Below are 17,898 nucleotides of genomic sequence, written 5' to 3'. Positions count from 1 at the left end.
GTTCACTTAATTCTACATCCAGTAGTGGTATATGCTTGTATATTCGCCTGATTTGTTGGAACCCAACTGTCCTTATTCCTCTCCTGTTGCTTGAGACCACGCTCAACAAGTGCTGCACGTGCAGGATTACGCTGCGCAATGAACAGTTCTCATATCGGCTCCATTAGCAATGTACGTCACTTTTCTGATCTATATACAAGCACCGTTATATCGGTCTATATTTAGTCGACGACCTGTTTATTATCTGCCCAGCTCGGCTGGATGCTCCGGCACACCCCCTCGTAGTCTTGGAATGTCTGCGTGTTCTCAGGCACCCCGGGAGTAGTCCAGAACATGGTCCAGTTGGTGTTAGGAAGCTTCCAGGTGCCTCTCGCTCGTTCAAAGTACCACTTATTAACCGGGTTGTTCCTCCGGCTGCGCCAGCAGACACCATTCGGGAAGCACGAGCGCACCATTGCGTTGAAGACGATATCCGCAACACCTCCAGCTCCTTGACTCCGCTTCAGGACGGCAAACTTGTCCAGATACGGAACCATTCTTGAGAGGTTGGCTTCGCTGCCATCATCCACGACGCCCGGAGGCGTCTCCCAGGTCAGGATGGCACCCCCTTCATACTCACCAGCAATGATCAATCCAGCAATCCGGTCGTTGATACGGTCCATGTAATGCTGGACATCGAGTTTTCTGTTAAACGAGTCCTCGATTAGGTAAACAAGACGGCCCAGGTCAATGCGAGGGTCGTCCAGCCGCAGTCGATGCTCCCCTCCATTTCCCGCTGTCCAGGCTTTAACTCGAGGGTCTGGCAGCATTGTCAGCGGCATTCCCCGTTTCACAAAAGTTGAGTGAGTGACCGGCATGCTGGCTTGCCCGTTGTTCACCCCAAGCCGACTCAACGGCAAAGAAGAAGAATGAGACGGCTTGTCCGTCAGTAAATTATGGATAAGCGGGTTTCTCTGTCGTCGAGTTCCGACAGCGGAGACATGCGAAGGAGTTCGAGGAGCTCTGGCAGAGTTCGCAACATCTGTAGGCGTTGTAATAATGCCAGACGACGAAGGTGGTAAAAGCGCCAGTGTCTGTTGCGACAGCCTCAGGTTTGCCAGATGGCCTTCCAGGGGGCTTCGCCCTCCCTGGATTAGTGGACGAGGGTGTTGATTTGTAGGTAGTGGAACAACATCCTGATTGACAAACTTCGAAATCGGGTTACTGTTTGCGATTGAAGACAAAGTGGTTAAGTCATCCGACACGATTTCACTGCTTGCCGCTGTTGTAGGTATATTCCGAAGGAGTTCATCCTCAATATCCTCGTACTCCTGCTCCATATTGATAAAAACATGTGACTTCTGTGGACCGCTGAAGGCCGGTATGCCTCCTAGGGGGTCCAACAAAATAAGTCTATCCACCGACACTTCGTTCTGCAAGCCATCTATCCTCTGCGCAGCCACTGTAGGATCCTCATCGGGGTCGGGTGTTATTCCCAGACCGGCAAATTCCTTGGTGAGCGCAAGGACGACGTCGTTTGCAGACAAGGGCACAGCTTTGGGGGAATCCTCAGTATACCCCACTGGAACAACCACGACTGTACGTCCGTGGTGTAGAGGTGTCAGGAGAGCTTTCCGAGGAAGCACCTTAAGCGCCTTAGGAAGATTAGGGTCACTTTCCGTAACCGTGATCACCGAGTCGAGGCGCAATGATTTCGGGCCACGATTTATGTCGATGGCGGCTGACAGACGGTCTGCTTGCTCCACAGCAGTTGCGCGCCATAGCTTCACGTCATCAATTGGCCCGGGATCGATTACAACGCAGGAGGACATCCCCAGACGCGTGAGCTGAGACAGCGTTCGCCCTATTCCTTGGATCGTATCATCATCCAGGTGCTGTGGGGTGGTGATCTTAACCAAGGCAAGGTGTAACTTGTGGTTAGGATCCTCCGCGGGTTGAGGAGTTGATTCCTGTCGGAAAACCGGACTTTCATAAACCGTCCGCGAAGCACCATAGAAGGCGCCCAGATTGACCCCTGATTTCGCTGTCACTATGGCCGCCAAGTCTGGCTCCTTTTCTTTCTCATTTTCTCGCTTTGGCTGGGTTTTAACAGGCTCCGATCGGAAGCGCGAAAGGTAAGATTTCGCCTCTCGTTTAGTCGATGCAGAGCTGAGAAGACTGAGGAAGAATTCCTATGAAGAGCATGTTAGTCGCGTTCAACCAGTGACGTTGTAGGGAAAGGGTATGACTCACCCTATCAGCCAGTTTCTCTCTGGCGCGCTGACCTAGGTGGTGGTTATAGCCGTCGACATTGGAACTACTCCGGCTTTGCTGGGCCTGGGAGTGATTGGGCACAAAACAGTGCACGGAGCTTGAAAAGGATCGTCCCTGCGATCTCGGAGCGCAGGGGGGGAGGCGACAGGCAATCATTTCATGATTCTGCAGAGTCAATTGGCGCTCACAGAAGATCCACAGTCGAGGCGATCGCATACCCTGAGAAGCAAGGTCTTTGAAGCCTTTGGCCAGCCCAGCGTCTTAAAGCTCATGTTTCATTGTAGGAGACGATCGCGAATCGGACGTCGAGCGACGGATGCATAGGAGAGCAGACGAAAGCTACACGACAGGAACGGCACTGCAGAAAAGAGAGCCAGAACAGGGACAGAAAAAAGGAGGAAATAAAAATAAAAAAAAGATGGCTCGAGCTTTACGCAGAATACGAAAAGAAAAAAAATAGTAAACCCCTCCGGCAGGTGCGAGGGACCGGATAGAAGGCGAATGTGGAGGGAGAATGACTCGTTTCTCTCCGCAGGCCAGTGACGCACTGTCCTAGGCTCTTGGCCGGGAGCTTCGACCCGCCTTGTTTCCACCGCGTGACGCGTGATAAGATCTTGCGGCTCCCGCGCTTTGCTGATTGCTGATTGATAAGGGCGTGGAAATTAGGGCTGCTGCCCTCGGCCAATTAGGGCACGGCACTTTGTCTACAGTTTCTGAGACTTGCGGAGCCGGTTCTAAAGCAGAAGGAATAGCCTGTATTACCCTTGTATCGCAATATATAACGTAATAGCACTGTGTCTCGTGGCGCGACTAGACCTTCTCTCTAGCCCTTCCCGATTATAGCGCTCCGAGCGGTATAACTGAGAATGTTCTCAAGCATTGTCGCCATCCATCGGTCTAAAATTAGGGTGCTCTATAAATCTCAATCCTCAAATGTATTATTATACCAAACTGCGCGAGCCCATAGTAATTTCATGTCGCAAAGGACAGACCCTAAGACAGTGTCACGTGAGTGTATACGGAATAGGGTTCTCTATACATTCTGAGTGAATTCGATTGATCAAGAGCCTCAAATAAGGGACGGACTCACAGACATAGTATTTGAAAAAGTAACAGCAAGTTAAGTTTCTCAGTATTATCATGTGCTCCAGCTCGTAACTACTTAATTTACTGATCAGCCCATAAGATTCAGAAGAATGCAAATTGGTGCCCTATCACAAGCCACTATGTTAGGCCTACTAACGACGATCAACGGTAATTTCTAACCCATGAGAGAAATGCTCTACCTACAGGCGTTGTTCATAAGGACAAATACGCCCGCGTCTCTCTGGTTGCATGATGTCACGGTTGGGTGCGTGTTAGGTCTGGGTTCATTAGTCGTTGCCCGTATTACTTTTTTGCTCGATCCGATTAGGCACCTAGTGACCTTCAAAATTGGAAATATCATCAGGAAACCTTAAGGCTGGAGGATTAAACTCTAGCGCCCTGTGGCAGTGCTGTCGGGTATCTTCAGAGCTTCTGTAGGGACCCAAACAAAACAGAGGATTCTAATCATGACAGTAGAATTTTTTTGCGCTTATATTTTACTTGAGGGATCATCCTCTATCAATTAGCACATGACGGTCTGCCAGTTCCGAGAGAGATAGGTAACAATATGCAGCTTTGCTTCCGGTGGAGGACGGGCTGGCATAGAGTTTAGGCTTCTCAGAATTGCTAACTGCCTACGTACGGAGTACCTACAGAGCATGTCTGAAACAGACGGGAAAATAATCCTGGCAAAAAATTTCTAATCATATAGAATGAATTGTGAAAGCTTCCCAATTGAAATGCAGATCTAGGGATACCGGATATATGTATACACTCTTATGGAAGTCGGTAGGTAAAACTTCGAAACAGCAAAGCATTCTACTCTAAGATACATGCTTGCTACTAAAAAGTCATAGAGAGAGCCACTGGTAATATCTGCTGCTGTATATTTCTCCGATTTATGGAGTTTGTGCTTCCAACCTGACAGCTCAGACACGGGTACTTCCCATGTGCCACCTGCGTGTGTACTGGAAGATTGCGAGCTTGTTCCCCGATTCGTCTTGAAATTTATGTAAGCTAATTTCCATGTCCACACTGCCTCACTCGTTATGGATATCGACATGTGATCTCATATTTCCAAGCATCCTTTTTATCGAGCGATCTGGGTTTCATTAAAGGAAACTTTCCGTAGAGAATGGACTTGCTGACCTCACCTCTTCCGGAAAGCTACAGTAGATAGATCTAATTGTCAACCATCCAAGATATATCTCGGGTCACATGCCTACGTCATATTTACGGTGGAGCTCTGTCTATCCATTCCAATTACACCGTACGTTGTAGCTATTCGGAACGTAGTCCACTCTATACTCCTTCGTCCTCACGATATTGTTCTTACCCCTCTGCCCCTTCGGGATCTCATTAACTCTATCTGGTTCGCTACCTCCTCTACCGACCTAGGTTGAGTGTTCACATTCGACTGAACTTCTACCTCAGCAAGGGAGATTTTGCCAGGTGGATCTGCCTTTCAGAATTCATATTGGCTAGCACAGACGTGAAACTGGCTGCTTATAACCCACCACGGGCTCGGGGAGAAGCTAACCGATCGGGAGCAGAAAGATGATCTTCTGATAGACGTCTAGACTAACGGGTATAGACTAATAATAGGGATCCACTGCTCTAGCTGCCAGTAGACATGAGGAAAGAGGCGAAATATAGCCGAGCTGTACGTGTGCTGATGCTATGATCCTATGATAGCGACAGAATCATGCCTGTCTACCTGGTAAAGTGCTATTCCACGTTCTGCGACAGGGAAGAAATACTCTAGACGAGCCTGTAGGCCTCTGTAGCCTGTTGTCCCTTGCTGTCATAGGAAGTCTCTGAATTTCAAACCATGGACCTTCGATCAAGATAGGTATCTAGGTATCAGCTGGAAAACCGCCACTTCGTCAGTCATCTTAGTTAAAACAAACCGAGTCCTATGTACTAACTGTACAGAGCAGCAACTTCCGCAAAACACTCAGCAAACTGCCGACAGCCGTGGAGCTGGCCTGCTCTCCCGATCATTTTCTTCATGAGTTTCCACAAGGATGATCACAGCTGTCTAGACGGTGCTTTGATAGGGCTTATTGGAACGCGTCGTGCCGTTGAAACCCATGTGGTCGATCCTCAAGTCGGCCTCGGGGGTTGTGATTCACCGACATGTATGTGATATCGCTGTCAACGGCGTTCTTCGGGGCCGTGGCCGCCGTGCTTCGCGAGGGGGCTTTTGGACCCATTGGCCCGCCGGCGGCGGCGGACCGCCCCCGGAAGGGCCGAAACGCCGAGCCCCTTGCATTAGGCTCTATAACGGTCACAGCTATCAACTCCAAGAGTCATGCAGCGGCAGGACAACCACCATGACAACGGCAATTAGGCCTGCACCGGTACTTGAAAGCTTTGGCTGGTCCCGTTCCTCGCTCCGAGTGTCGGCTTTGTATCCCGTCGTCCTTGATGAGTGAGCAGGAGGTCAGCATTTCCAACCAGCAGTTCCCAGTATGGACTCAATAACTATTCACGCCGCAATTGAAAACCTCTACTGTCCCTCCTCCAGAGACTGATTTTCTTCAACAATCTCGTGTTTGATTTACCCTCACCCACGTCATCTCTATTCTCCTTTCCCACGTATCTGCCTTGATACATCCTCTGTGATCTATCTAGTTTTCGACAATAATGGCTGAGACCTCAGACCAAGTTACCCAACAGAATGCCGCTATCAAGCAGCAGCTAGCTACTGTCATTGCCCTGGCGGAGCAGTACGAGAAGGCGTCAACTCAGAATTCGACCAAGGAAGTCACGTCGGCTCATACAGCCCTCTGCGCAGAAACCCATAAGCTTCTCCGCACTGTCAAGGGACCGCTGGATTCCGTATGGTCTCACATTGAAAATGTACGCATCTGATTCCCGCATAAACGTCGTCCCATTGGCATTGTCTTCACAGGAAATCTTCGAGATTGTTGTGACAGGTTCAATACTAAATGAGATCAGGTCGCGACTACGGCGGCGGTCCGAGCCGTCTTGGAAATGGGCGTGTTCGAAGCCCTTCCAAAGGACTGCACGCCAATGAAAGCCAGTGACCTGGCCGAGAAGCTTAATGTCGAAAAGGATCTGCTGGGTAAGCTGCCATTTATTGCTTTCCTCTCCTACGCTGATTTTACGGCTGCCCTGCCCTGAAGCTATAGAAACCTCAACTAAAGCATTTCGCTATAGTCCGTTTCATGCGGGCAGCAAGCGTCCTTGGTCCATTCCAAGAAACAGGCCCGGAGGAATTCGCCCATACACCTTACTCTCTTGTATGGCTTGTTCCTGAAGTCAGCGCGATCTTCAAGTGCCAGTATGGTTCCCCCGTATCATTTGTCCTTGCCAGGGATTTTCCACCAGTCGTCCATATGTGACATGTTTTCTGATTTATTTGGGATGTTCAGGGTGGACGACTGTATGCCTGCAGAGATTAAATTCTACGAGTTCTTCCGCCTGAATGGCTGGACCACCCCGGTCTCTAGTACGAACAATCCTTACACATTCGCACACCGGACGGAGGGCAAAAGCATGTGGGAGTATATGGCCCAGTTCCCCGAGCGGCTGAAGAACTTCAACTATGCCATGATGGCTCAGAACAGTGCCATCATCTGGACGGTCTCTTTGTTTCCGTTCTATGAGGAGCTCAGCAAGTACGAAACTACGGACGAAACGGCCCTCGTTGTGGACATTGGCGGCGGCAAGGGCCACGTCTCACGCCAGATCCGCAAGCTATGCAAAAATCTCAAGGGCAGAGTGATCCTGCAGGACCGTCCAGAGGCTCTGAATGATGTCATCGACGGTCTTGAGAACGTAGAGCTCATGGAATACAGCTTCTTCACACCCCAGCCGATCAAAGGTAAGTACCGTGTTCCAACCTTTATGTATCTACTGCGCTTCCTATTCGAGATTCTTCCGCGAATCGGTTATCCTAGCTTATCCATTTATGTCTACGTTGATCAGCATTGACAGCAATTAGCCTTCTTATTTATCTAATATCCCAATTGCTAACATAATACCCGCCAGGTGCCCATATTTACTACATCCGACGCTGCCTCCACAACTGGCCCGACGCGACCTGTGTCCAGATCCTGAAGAACATTGCATCTGCCATGCGGCCAGGAGACAAACGGTCGCGCATCGTCATCGCCGAAATCATCCTTCCAGACATCGGGATTGACGCCGAGGGCAGCTGGATGGACCTCACCATGATGATCATCACGGGCTGCCAGAGGACGCGCTCTCAGTGGACACGCCTCCTGGAAGAGGCAGGCTTGCAGGTGGGAAAGTTCTACACGGCACCTGGAACAAACTACGGAGCCGTGGAAGCTTGGTTGCCGTGAGAAGCGCTGATGATTGTGCGGAAGTGAAGAATCTACAGACATCATGCTTGGTTCAACCCATGCATGTCAACTGGATATATGATTACTAGGTATATATTTATATAATTGGAATAGGCTGTTTCCTTTCGCTTATTGTTATCTGCTTTTATTATCTTGAAATAGCAATTGCATAAGCTGCCCTTCAGTGCGCTTATCTATGGTTATGTACCATGAAATATGTTATGCCCTGAAAGCTGGAGGCTTTGGAAAAAAGGCAAAGAGAAAAGAAGCCAGGCACTCGAAAGTCAGCAGTCAACAGGACCAAGGACCGATACGACGGACCTGTTGTGCACCGTACCTGTTGGGAGATGTGCCCCACCCCCGCACCTCGTCCACGGCGCTCTTCCAACAATGTTGGCGGTATGTATTTTCTAAGGAGAAAGCCTCCGAATACCTTAAGCACACAATTCCAGACAGACCGGCTATCCCGATCGGCATATATTCCGAATATACGGTACTGCTCGAGTCTGGACGCGAAGTGCTGCAGTTCTAGCATGCAGGTTCTCCACCGTCCGGAGTAGAGCCCGACTGCACGAGAGGGGAAGTGGAGCATCCCGCGAGGGACGTCATCGGACAACACTCCGACCGCGCATTTCGAATACTCCTCGACGGTCTATAGAGGAGCATCCCTGTCTATCCATCTCCCTGCAGCGTGGCACAGCATTTGCATTTCTTTTTTGGGCTTGGGACAAGTACTTTATATTCTCTGTGCAGTACAACACACCCCAGACCTACAGATATCGCGACATCTTGTAGCACGGCTGATTGCTACCCCGCCGATAGACCTCCGAGATACCAGAACACACCCTCAGGCGTACAGCGAGAGACACACAAAGATGGCCCCTACCGTTGCTTTTCTCGGTCTGGGGAACATGGGACGGGTATGTCTTTAGGTCTTGCGTTGCGCTCTCCAGCGTGTCGAAAGCATTCGACAGACTCCACCTATGGGAGCTGCTTCAGCCTGCTAACCATTGCACAGGGCATGTGCAAGAACATTGTCCAAAAAGGCCCCCTCACCTCCCCTCTGATCCTTTGGAACCGAACCACCGCCCGTGCCACCGCTCTCGCCGAGTCTCTGGGCAACTGCACCGTTGCGACCATTATCCCCGACGCCGTCAAGCCCGCCGACCTGATCTTCAGCTGCGTCGGCGATGATGCCGCCCTGGAGCAGATAATCAAGACTATCATTGACACTAGTGACCTGGACATCAAGGGCAAGCTCTTCGTCGACTGCTCGACCGTTCACCCGGACACAACGGGCCGCGTCAACGAGACCCTGACGGCTCAGGGCGCCTCGTTCGTTGCCTGCCCAGTCTTCGGCGCCCCCGCGTTCGCCGATGCCGGGCAGCTCGTCTGTGTCCCCGCGGGACCAAAGGAGGCGGTTGACAAGGTGAAACCATACCTGACGGGCGTCATGGGCCGGGCAACCATCGACATGAGCGGCCACGAGGTCGGCCGCGCCAGCGTAATGAAGCTGCTTGGCAACACCTTCCTCATCAGCACTGTCGCGACCCTGTCCGAGGGCCTGGTCCTGGCCGACAAGTCTGGCCTCGGTACGGACGTCTACCACCAGTGGCTGGAGCTCATGTTCCCCGGCGCTATGGTGAAATACTCCAACCGGATGCTCGAGGGCGACTACCACAAGCGCGAGGAGCCCCAGTTTGCAGTGGACCTGGCGCGCAAGGACCTTGGCCACGCCATGAGTCTGGGCAAGGACGCGGGCATCCGGCTGCGGGCCGTCGAGGTTGCAGATGGGTATCTGCAGGACGTCAAGGCGCACGCCGGTGCCAAGGGGGATATTGCGGGGATGTATGGTGCCGTGCGGAAGGAGTCGGGGCTGGAGTTTGAGAATTGAACTGGTATGTTTTTGGGAGGAAGGCTTAATACATAGACTGATCGTTAGACACCCTTTTGTTCATGAGAAATGCCATTCGAGAAATAAATATCGGCATACTTAGCCGGTACATTATACTTCACACAATACATATGGATGCACGATATCTGTATATAGAAAGACCTATTACCGAACCTACGTCCACAGCTATATAGATAGAACAGTCAACTAGATCAATTATCTGTTCCTCTTCTCCTCCCTCTCTTTCCAAGTTAAACTACCTAATCAAGAGTGCCCCTAACCATTCCAAAAGTGCAAGTCGTCACCATTTCTACCCGCATGCCATTAGTAGTAACCAGTGTACCTAATCTATTTCTGATCGACTTCATTCCACTCTCTACCAGTTATTTATCACTACGACTAGGTATCCACCTTGCTGCTCAGAGTCGAGGCCTTCTCCGCAGGCAGCAATGACTAAGCATACATGGCCAAAACATCAAAAAAAAAATCCCTACGCTGTGTAACCAACAACATGCTATCAGTATCTATCGTGCCGATAGCATGGACCCGGGGGTGCCTAAGCTAAGTCTCGGTAAAGCTTAACCCTTAACCAACACCAAGCCTGGCCAGTCAACTGAGCCCTACCACCGCTAAGCCTCGAAGCTAAGCATCATGCCCGCAATAACGATCGACTACAGGTGCCAGCTGGCACGCAATGTAATGCAATGCAATGCACCGCATGCAGTGACGCGTTAACAATGCTGCGCCACATCTATTATTACCCCGCGCACTGGTTTCCTGTTCTGGTATTCAGTATGCATGTGGATATGTTGGTGGCCTTGGGTCAAGAGTCATATTTTGTTCTGCTTTCTTATCCCCTCAGGATCGAAGGAATTATAAATATGCGACAGTGTCAAGCTCTTCAAGCAGGTCTTAGAATTAGCACTTTCTCTGCACGACTAAATCTATTATTTTCTACTTCTCAATGGATCACATCCTTCGGACAGCGGTGAAAGGCGTCGCGGGGGGCATAGGCCTAGCCTCGGAGGGCGTAACCGCCTACAAGAGCAGGCGGCGCTCGAAACATGGAGACGCAAGACATGCTGGCGTCGAGTCTCATGATAACAGTCCAGGTCGACATAACAATAACCACGAGGCTGCATGGGAAAACCGCGACCAGGACCGTGACGAGGAACAGTGGGAGCTGGACGAAGCCCAAGATGAGATTATCAACAGCAGTTCTCCAGAGCGAGAGCGAGAACCAATCCGGGACATCTCCCAACTAGCAGATACATTCATCCGCAACCATCCCCCTCCACCATCGCCATCATCATCATCATCTCCATCTCCCAGCCTCCCCTTCCCAGTCGTCCTTCCCCAGCGCAGACCGAAAGACCGCTCGCGCGGCTTTATCCGAGCCTACGCGCCCGTCCTCGAGGACTGCGGCATCGATCAGCCCACGTTCCTCGAGTTCCTTGAGACCTTCAACCGTGCGAGCCTGGCGTCGCCGTGGCTGCAGGCCATCAATCTTGCTGCGATCGGGACGATGTTCCTCCCGCATGGTGTCGCGATCGCGGTGTCGATCGCCGTGAAGATGGCCACGAGGGTGGCGATTGAGGCGCAGAGTAGGATTCGGTTTGTGGCCATTTTATTCTATTTTGTTTTGGTTCATTTTATTAGGTTCTGTGTAGGGAGTCTTGGAAGCTAAATTGGATGCATGCGCTGAGTTCGGATGATACACGTACAGAACAAACACCTTCCTCGACAAAGTCAACGACGGCTTCTTCCGCCCCCGAGGCCTATACTGTCTCGTAATGACCTGGAACCCGGAGTCCGATGAGATGCACACGTCTGTCGACCTGGCATCGGCAATATCAGCCTCTCAACTCGACCCTGCAGAGTCAGGTATCAGACAAAAGATCAGACACAACCTCCGCGCCTCGAGCGGCGATACATACGGCGATTTGGAGTTCCCGGAGACAGCGCCCCTGATTTTTCCCGGGCTGGACTACCTTGCTGCGCAGACGGATGAGGGCGCTGCCGAGACGCGGAGTAACCTGAAGAAGGGGAGGGAGTTTGTTGAGGATTATTTGGATCGGAGGGCGCAGGCTAAGTTTGTGTGTGATCATTTCGTTTTCCCTTCTGATTCTTTTTTTATACGACTGCTAACGTTGTATGGTTCAAAAGGCCTCAAAACACCCAGATAACACCCTATCAAAGGGCCCCAAGCCGACGTTCACGTCTAGATATGCTGATCCAGACCATCCTGCTAGTAGCGGGTCGCTTATATCTCTCGTTACAGGCGGATATATTAATCCGCCCCCACTTGGTGGCGGCATGGGAGGAAGAGGACTAGGAAGGGGCTTTGGAGATGGTGAAAGTGGAAGAGGAGGACTTCTCGGGAGAGGAATTGGAGGTGGTGCACCAGGAAGAGGCCTCGGAGGTGGAGGTAGGAGTTCAGGTCGGCGGGAACAAGGACTTGGAGCTCTAGGTGCTCTCGGGGGAGGGCTCAGGAAATCTCTCGGACAGGAATCAAGAGACAGTCAAGGAGGAAGATTAGGGGCGGGATTCGGAGGATCCAGCCCTGGACGAGGCATTGCAGGAGGAAATCCCGGATTAGGCAGGTTGGGCGGAAATTGTGGCCCTCTGGGAGGAATCAAAAAGATGTTGAAGAAGGTAAGTTATTATACTAGTACATTACAATATCACCGACATCCCATCCCTCATCTGAGTATACGGCGTTACTGATAACAGTGGATGCTAGAACGTCCTGTACCTCATGATCGTCAACATGCCGACCGAGCAGGAGATGGCTGAGGCGCAACAAGCGGTGGCGGAACTTGTGAAACTGAAAGAGGACAGATGATCAGATCAGATCAGATTAGATCAAACTGCTGGGTCTGTTTTGTGTTGTTGTTATGTTATGATGTCAGATTGACACCTGACATTCGCCACCTACCTAGGTCGGTCAGGGACCTCATGATAGATAGATCATTTACTATTTTGGAATACGGTTTCTGAATAGTGATTACGAGGCCAGTTAGTGTTCAATTTCAGGAGACTGCCTGTGGAAAGATCTGCATTTTAGAGGATGAGATGAATCTTCAAAGATAAGGTATGGGTGATGTGAATAGATGAAGAATGCAAAAAGTTCGAAACTGGCTGGTGGGATAATTCGGAGTGGTCGCCTTTTTCTGAGATGCGATAGATGTGTACATGTACATGTGTATCGAGATTAGCCAGCCACGGCCGAACTCAACCATCTTGACTAGTTCTTTCCTTTCTGGGAAATCTGAGGAGGTGGTCTCAACGATATGGATATGCGCAACCGCATTTTCGGCCTGCCACCGAGACTTTCGTGTTCATAGAGAGAAAGGGTATTCATCCCTGGAGCTTCTAGGTGCTTTGTTCAGCTTGTTTCTCCATCGCGGTTTGTTTTTCAGCATGGCTCTCATTAGGGGTGCACTTCTACTCTTCTTTCTACATTTCCTGGTCTCTGCTCTTGCGGGAATCATCCCTAATTTCAACCAGATCACTCCTGAAGATACTATCCTCGATATCAACGAGGCCATTCTCCCAGGGATCCTCGGCGATGCTCAGTACGACGCTATCATCGTTGGTGGAGGCCCTGCCGGTCTCAGCGCCCTCAGCGGCCTAGCTAGGGTCGAGAGGACGGCCTTGTTGTTTGACTCGGGCGACTACCGCAATGGACCAACAAGGAACTTGCACGATGTGATCGGTAATGATGGTAGCGTTCCAGGTTCCTCTGCGTCCCCCATAGCATTTAGTAACAGTGTTCCAGGGACTGTTCCTAGCGTCTTCCGAGCGACCGCTCGCAAGCAAATCTTGGAGTACTACTCCAAGACCGCGGAGATTAGGTACTCAACCGTGGTGTCCATCATGAAGGCTGATAACGGCGCCTATTTCAGCGTAAGCGATAACCTCGGGAAGACCTTCACCGCAAAGAAAATCATCCTGGGCACGGGAATGAGGGATATCCTCCCCACGACTCCAGGGATCGAGGATGCCTGGGGCCAAGGCATGTTCTGGTGTACCTGGTGCGACGGATTCGAACACCGCGACCAACCGATGGGTGTTCTAGGCCCGTTGCGCGATGTTCTGGACGGTGTGAATGTTCTCAGGACTCTTAATCAAGATGTCATCGCTTTCACCAATGGCACCTGGACTCCTGATGAAGAAGCTGCTGCGCTGAAGGAAAACCCCAAGTTCTTTCAGCACCTGGAAGCGTACAATGTTGTGATTGACAACCGCTCCATTGTGGCTATCGAGCGCTTGGCGGATGGTTCAATGCTCTATTCGCCAAAGGAACATAAGCAGTTCGATAGATTCAGGGTGCATTTTGCGGAAGGTCCGATTATTGAACGGAATGCATTTATCACAAACTTCCCGGTAGAGCAACGCTCGTCCTTACCTGCTCAGATGGGTCTGAAGATGAAAGGTAACAAGATAGAGACGGACATAAATGACATGCGGACAAGTCTCAAGGGGGTATGGGCTGCTGGAGATGCCAATAGTGATGGAAGCACAAATGTACCGCATGCGATGTTTAGTGGGAAGCGGGCTGCAGTCTCTCTTCACAGTGAGTTGCTTCTGAATCTGGTGGTTGGCGATTATGCTAACGTCCGATAGTGGAACTCGCGCGCGAGGAATCTCAGGCTTCAATCTTGAAACGGGGGTTGCAGCATTCGAAGAGGGAGTCGAAGAGACAGACCATGAAGCGCATTGGTAATGAACTTGAAGAATTGTGGGACAGAACCCAGGTTCGATAAGGGTTGGAGGCAGTTCCCTGAGGGCTACCTATCCTTACATACTGCCCTCGCCCATCTTGCTCGTTCGGGTCTAGCGCCATATTACCTGAACGATAGCAACCACAGACAGTTCATCTCCTTCATGTCAACGACCTCTGGTGTCATACATCTACTCCTTGTATTGATTGATGCATTCATCCTACAATATGACAACAATACAGGTCTCTTTAGATAAGGAAATCCTTCGCAAAACCGTATCCTTCGGAAGCTTACATTATGACTAAATCTATGGCCAGAGGCAGTCAGAACGGCAGTCTATCTCATCAACAGATCGCCCACAAGATCATTAGGATGGCGTACTCCACGCGAGATGATTCAGAAGCTCACTGGCGAGCATGTCAAACGCCCAATCTTGTAAACCTTCACGTATATAGCTCACGAGCATATGTCAGAGATCCCAAGATTCCTTGAAAGCAAAAGATGCAGCCACGCGCCCTAATAGGCTATTTGGTTGGTTATAAAGCTTCTAATATATGGAAGATCTGGATGCCACGTCAGAACCGTGTTATTGAGGCCAGAGATGTTATATTTGACGAGACAAGGCTATATAATCCAGACAAACCCATCCTCAAAGATAAGATCAAAACAGCAGTCCAGAAGTCAAGAGAGACACTCACCATGCCTATAAGATCGGCAGAGATCCTTCAACGCGTCAGACATGATGATTTTGATGATATCAGGCCTAGGGATGTTGAGCATGATGAGTTGATTGATGAGACCACTCCAATGACCCCTGATCAGCCAGTCTTTATGACACCCGATCCAACACCCCAGAGATTATCTTCTCCGCCAACATCTTTGAATCCCCCTGCAGAACATCCTGATCATGGATCTAACACTGATTTGCGACTCCAAGGCGAGCTCAGCAGGTCTACTGAGCCAGGTCCTTTGTCAAGGACCCATTCTAGGACCTCTAGAGCACCTCCTTTGCGAGAAATCAGGTCTGAAATTGATGAATCCAATATATGGACAGAACCGCGCATGAGAAGGCCATCTCAACGCCAGCAAGAAGCTGATCTCTCATCCTCATCCTCTCGTCGCTGCAGATATGCCTATATGACCCAAATTGAACGCCCATATGATCTGCCAGGCTACTTAACGCGTTCGCCACTGCCATGAGCCAGCCAAGACCTCTACATTGCGATCAGCTGCCATCTCCGCCCAAGAACTGGAAAGAACTCCTTGCTCATCCCTTCAAGGATGACTTTATGAAGGCTGTGGAAGCTGAATTCAATGAGGTTGAAGCACAAGGCACATTTAGATGTGTCAAAAGGCCCCAGAAGACACAGGTCCTACCTCTTATATGGGTATTCTCATATAAATTTGACTTTAACAGATATCTATTGAAGTTCAAGACATGAGTCTGTGTTAGAGGTGATCTACAGTGTCATCTATTAAAGGATACATATGCTGCCACCCTCGCGGCTAAAGTATTCAGAACCCTCATGGCTATTCTTGCTGTTTTCAACCTGGAAACTATCCAACTAGATTATACCCGAGACTGCCTATTTTCCTTTGTTATATCCTTTCATATTTCATGAAAATGTCTCGGGATCATTAAATAAAGAAATATTCGGAAGGTCTTAACCCCAAGTCCATGAGAATATTTATTTATTTATTTAATCAAGTTTAACGTCCAAATAGAGCCTTCCGGCTATGACAGACGGGGTTCCTCCAAGGAGGGACCACACGTTTCAACACTTCCTGAGACCTAGGTCTAGATACATTGTGAGCTGGCTCACCCCAGCTCCATTATGGATAAGGCCAGTTTCCCTATCTGATACCCACTTCTGCTAGCTTCCACTGCCATGGTCTTCCCATGCCCTTTTCCTCGGTGTAGAACTGGTTCTACTCCATTTGGGGTTAGGCTTTAAAGCGAAAACCCCTCCTTGTTGACTTAGCATTGTGTCAGACTGCGCGAACCTAGTAATCCGAAGGTATGATGATGAAAGCTCTGATTATTCGAATCTACCTAACTATCTGACCACTATTTATGGACTTAGGAGTTAAGACCTTCCGAGTACTTCTTTGTTTAATGATCCCGAGACATTTTTGTGAAATAACAAAGGAAAATAGGTGGTTTCAGGTGTAGACAGTATGATCCCTTTATTGTAGGGATTATAACCTTCGAGATGCCTGATCGGCGTGTGCTGAATAGGCTGATAGATCTCTTGGTATACCACTAGGGTATAGTGGTAATATTCGGCTGACAACAGATAAATCAGACCCTGGAGCAATACTTGCGCTGCTATATCAACTACCAACAAGACAACTGGGTGGAACTTCTACCCCTAGCTCAGTTCGCCTATAACAGTGCTAAGAAGGAGACAACCCAGGAATCGCTGTTCTACACCAACTACAGGTTTGAACCAACAGCTTACCAGGAACCAATACCAAACCAAGTATTACAACCAGCACCACCGCAAAGGACCAGAATTAAAGAAAGGAGATAAAGTGTATCTCCTAAGAAAGAATGTCAGAACGAAACACCCTAACAACAAATTGGATTTTAAGAAGATCGGACCTTTTGAAATTGCAGAAAAGAAAGAAGAGGTCAATTTCCACCTCAAATTGCCAGATACTATGCGGATACACCCGGTTTTTCATATATCATTATTGGAACCAGCACCAACCAACGCCCGCCCAGTCACCGAAACTGAAGAGATTCTACCTGAAAACCCAGATGATGACAAGGACTATGAAGTGGATAAAGTGTTAGATAGTGGCATAATTGATGGGCGATTCATGTACCTTTTAAAATGGAAGGGCTATGATGACTCTGAAAACTTCTGGCAACCTATAGAAAACTGCAATGGTTGCAAAGAACTCCTCAGAGAATTCCACCTCTGAAATCCAGATTGCCCAAAGCCAGAGGATCTGCGGCCTCAGAAGAAAACAAGGCGTCCAAGAAAGAATCCCAGAACAGCACGCGAGAATAGTCCACAGGAGATTCAGCCCCAGCAGGAAGGCCAGGATCACCTGAACCCCCACCAGAGGAGGAGGAGGGGGCTGCGCTCAGACCCTCTTGACATATCTGCTTAGAGGACCGCTCACCCTCTGGAGGATCAGGACTAGCAGTTGCAGCCTTCAATTGCTCCAGCTCCTCAAGATTCTCCACAGATTGGGCCTTCTTTGACAACATCAGGGCACCTCGCTGTTCTAACAGATCAGCTTGCTTCTCCACTTGTTCCAGACAGGTCATCACAGCACAAAGCTCTTGACGCGCTGCCTCCCAATTAGCACAAACCTTATCCAAGGCCTTCTTCAATCACTTAACTGCAGGGGTTAGAAAAAAGACATTAAGAGAAGGGAAGGAATCAAACAGTCTGCATCCTCCACCCCAGTGGTATCACATTGAACAGCAAAGGAACCCAGTTATAAGCTAACGATCTTCAGGCCGAAGATCCTTGAGGGGGGGGAGTAGTGTTACAGCACAACCTGGAGACCATGAGCAGGACAGACAAGGGGGGGATCTATCATGTGACTGGATCAAAATGATCCATCTGCATTCTTTGATCCA

General features: G+C 49.8%; 6 protein-coding genes across 6 annotated transcripts; 4 read left to right on the top strand and 2 right to left on the bottom strand.

Moving 5' to 3' along the window:
- Positions 1-221: 221 nt before the first annotated feature.
- On the bottom strand, positions 222-2,409 carry VTN00DRAFT_71 (uncharacterized protein; the record flags this gene model as incomplete). The annotated part of the gene is made up of 2 exons (XM_069433809.1): positions 222-2,171; positions 2,233-2,409. 2 exons carry the CDS (start codon positions 2,407-2,409, stop codon positions 222-224), a joined length of 2,127 nt encoding a protein of 708 aa, XP_069290779.1.
- A 3,579-nt stretch (positions 2,410-5,988) lies between these two features.
- Positions 5,989-7,676, top strand: VTN00DRAFT_70 (uncharacterized protein; the record flags this gene model as incomplete). Its single annotated transcript, XM_069433698.1, has 5 exons — positions 5,989-6,204; positions 6,304-6,430; positions 6,526-6,649; positions 6,741-7,192; positions 7,360-7,676. 5 exons carry the CDS (start codon positions 5,989-5,991, stop codon positions 7,674-7,676), a joined length of 1,236 nt encoding a protein of 411 aa, XP_069290778.1.
- An 875-nt stretch (positions 7,677-8,551) lies between these two features.
- Positions 8,552-9,570, top strand: VTN00DRAFT_69 (uncharacterized protein; the record flags this gene model as incomplete). The annotated part of the gene is made up of 2 exons (XM_069433586.1): positions 8,552-8,596; positions 8,695-9,570. The coding sequence occupies 2 exons, from the start codon at positions 8,552-8,554 to the stop codon at positions 9,568-9,570; spliced, it is 921 nt and encodes a 306-aa protein (XP_069290777.1).
- Positions 9,571-10,534: 964 nt separating this feature from the next.
- On the top strand, positions 10,535-12,415 carry VTN00DRAFT_68 (uncharacterized protein; the record flags this gene model as incomplete). Its single annotated transcript, XM_069433475.1, has 4 exons — positions 10,535-11,184; positions 11,297-11,666; positions 11,737-12,225; positions 12,314-12,415. 4 exons carry the CDS (start codon positions 10,535-10,537, stop codon positions 12,413-12,415), a joined length of 1,611 nt encoding a protein of 536 aa, XP_069290776.1.
- A 578-nt stretch (positions 12,416-12,993) lies between these two features.
- VTN00DRAFT_67 (uncharacterized protein) lies at positions 12,994-14,339 on the top strand (the record flags this gene model as incomplete). The annotated part of the gene is made up of 2 exons (XM_069433364.1): positions 12,994-14,149; positions 14,200-14,339. The coding sequence occupies 2 exons, from the start codon at positions 12,994-12,996 to the stop codon at positions 14,337-14,339; spliced, it is 1,296 nt and encodes a 431-aa protein (XP_069290775.1).
- Positions 14,340-17,208: 2,869 nt separating this feature from the next.
- On the bottom strand, positions 17,209-17,580 carry VTN00DRAFT_66 (uncharacterized protein; the record flags this gene model as incomplete). Its single annotated transcript, XM_069433253.1, has 1 exon — positions 17,209-17,580. The coding sequence occupies one exon, from the start codon at positions 17,578-17,580 to the stop codon at positions 17,209-17,211; it is 372 nt and encodes a 123-aa protein (XP_069290774.1).
- Between the last annotated feature and the right edge of the window lie 318 nt (positions 17,581-17,898).

This window comes from Thermoascus crustaceus (assembly GCF_041956765.1).
Source record: "Thermoascus crustaceus strain CBS 181.67 unplaced genomic scaffold VTN00scaffold_1, whole genome shotgun sequence".
NCBI classification, from domain to species: domain Eukaryota; kingdom Fungi; phylum Ascomycota; class Eurotiomycetes; order Eurotiales; family Thermoascaceae; genus Thermoascus; species Thermoascus crustaceus.
Note: the sequence above shows the minus strand (reverse complement) of the source record. Positions and strands in the feature narration are given on the sequence as shown.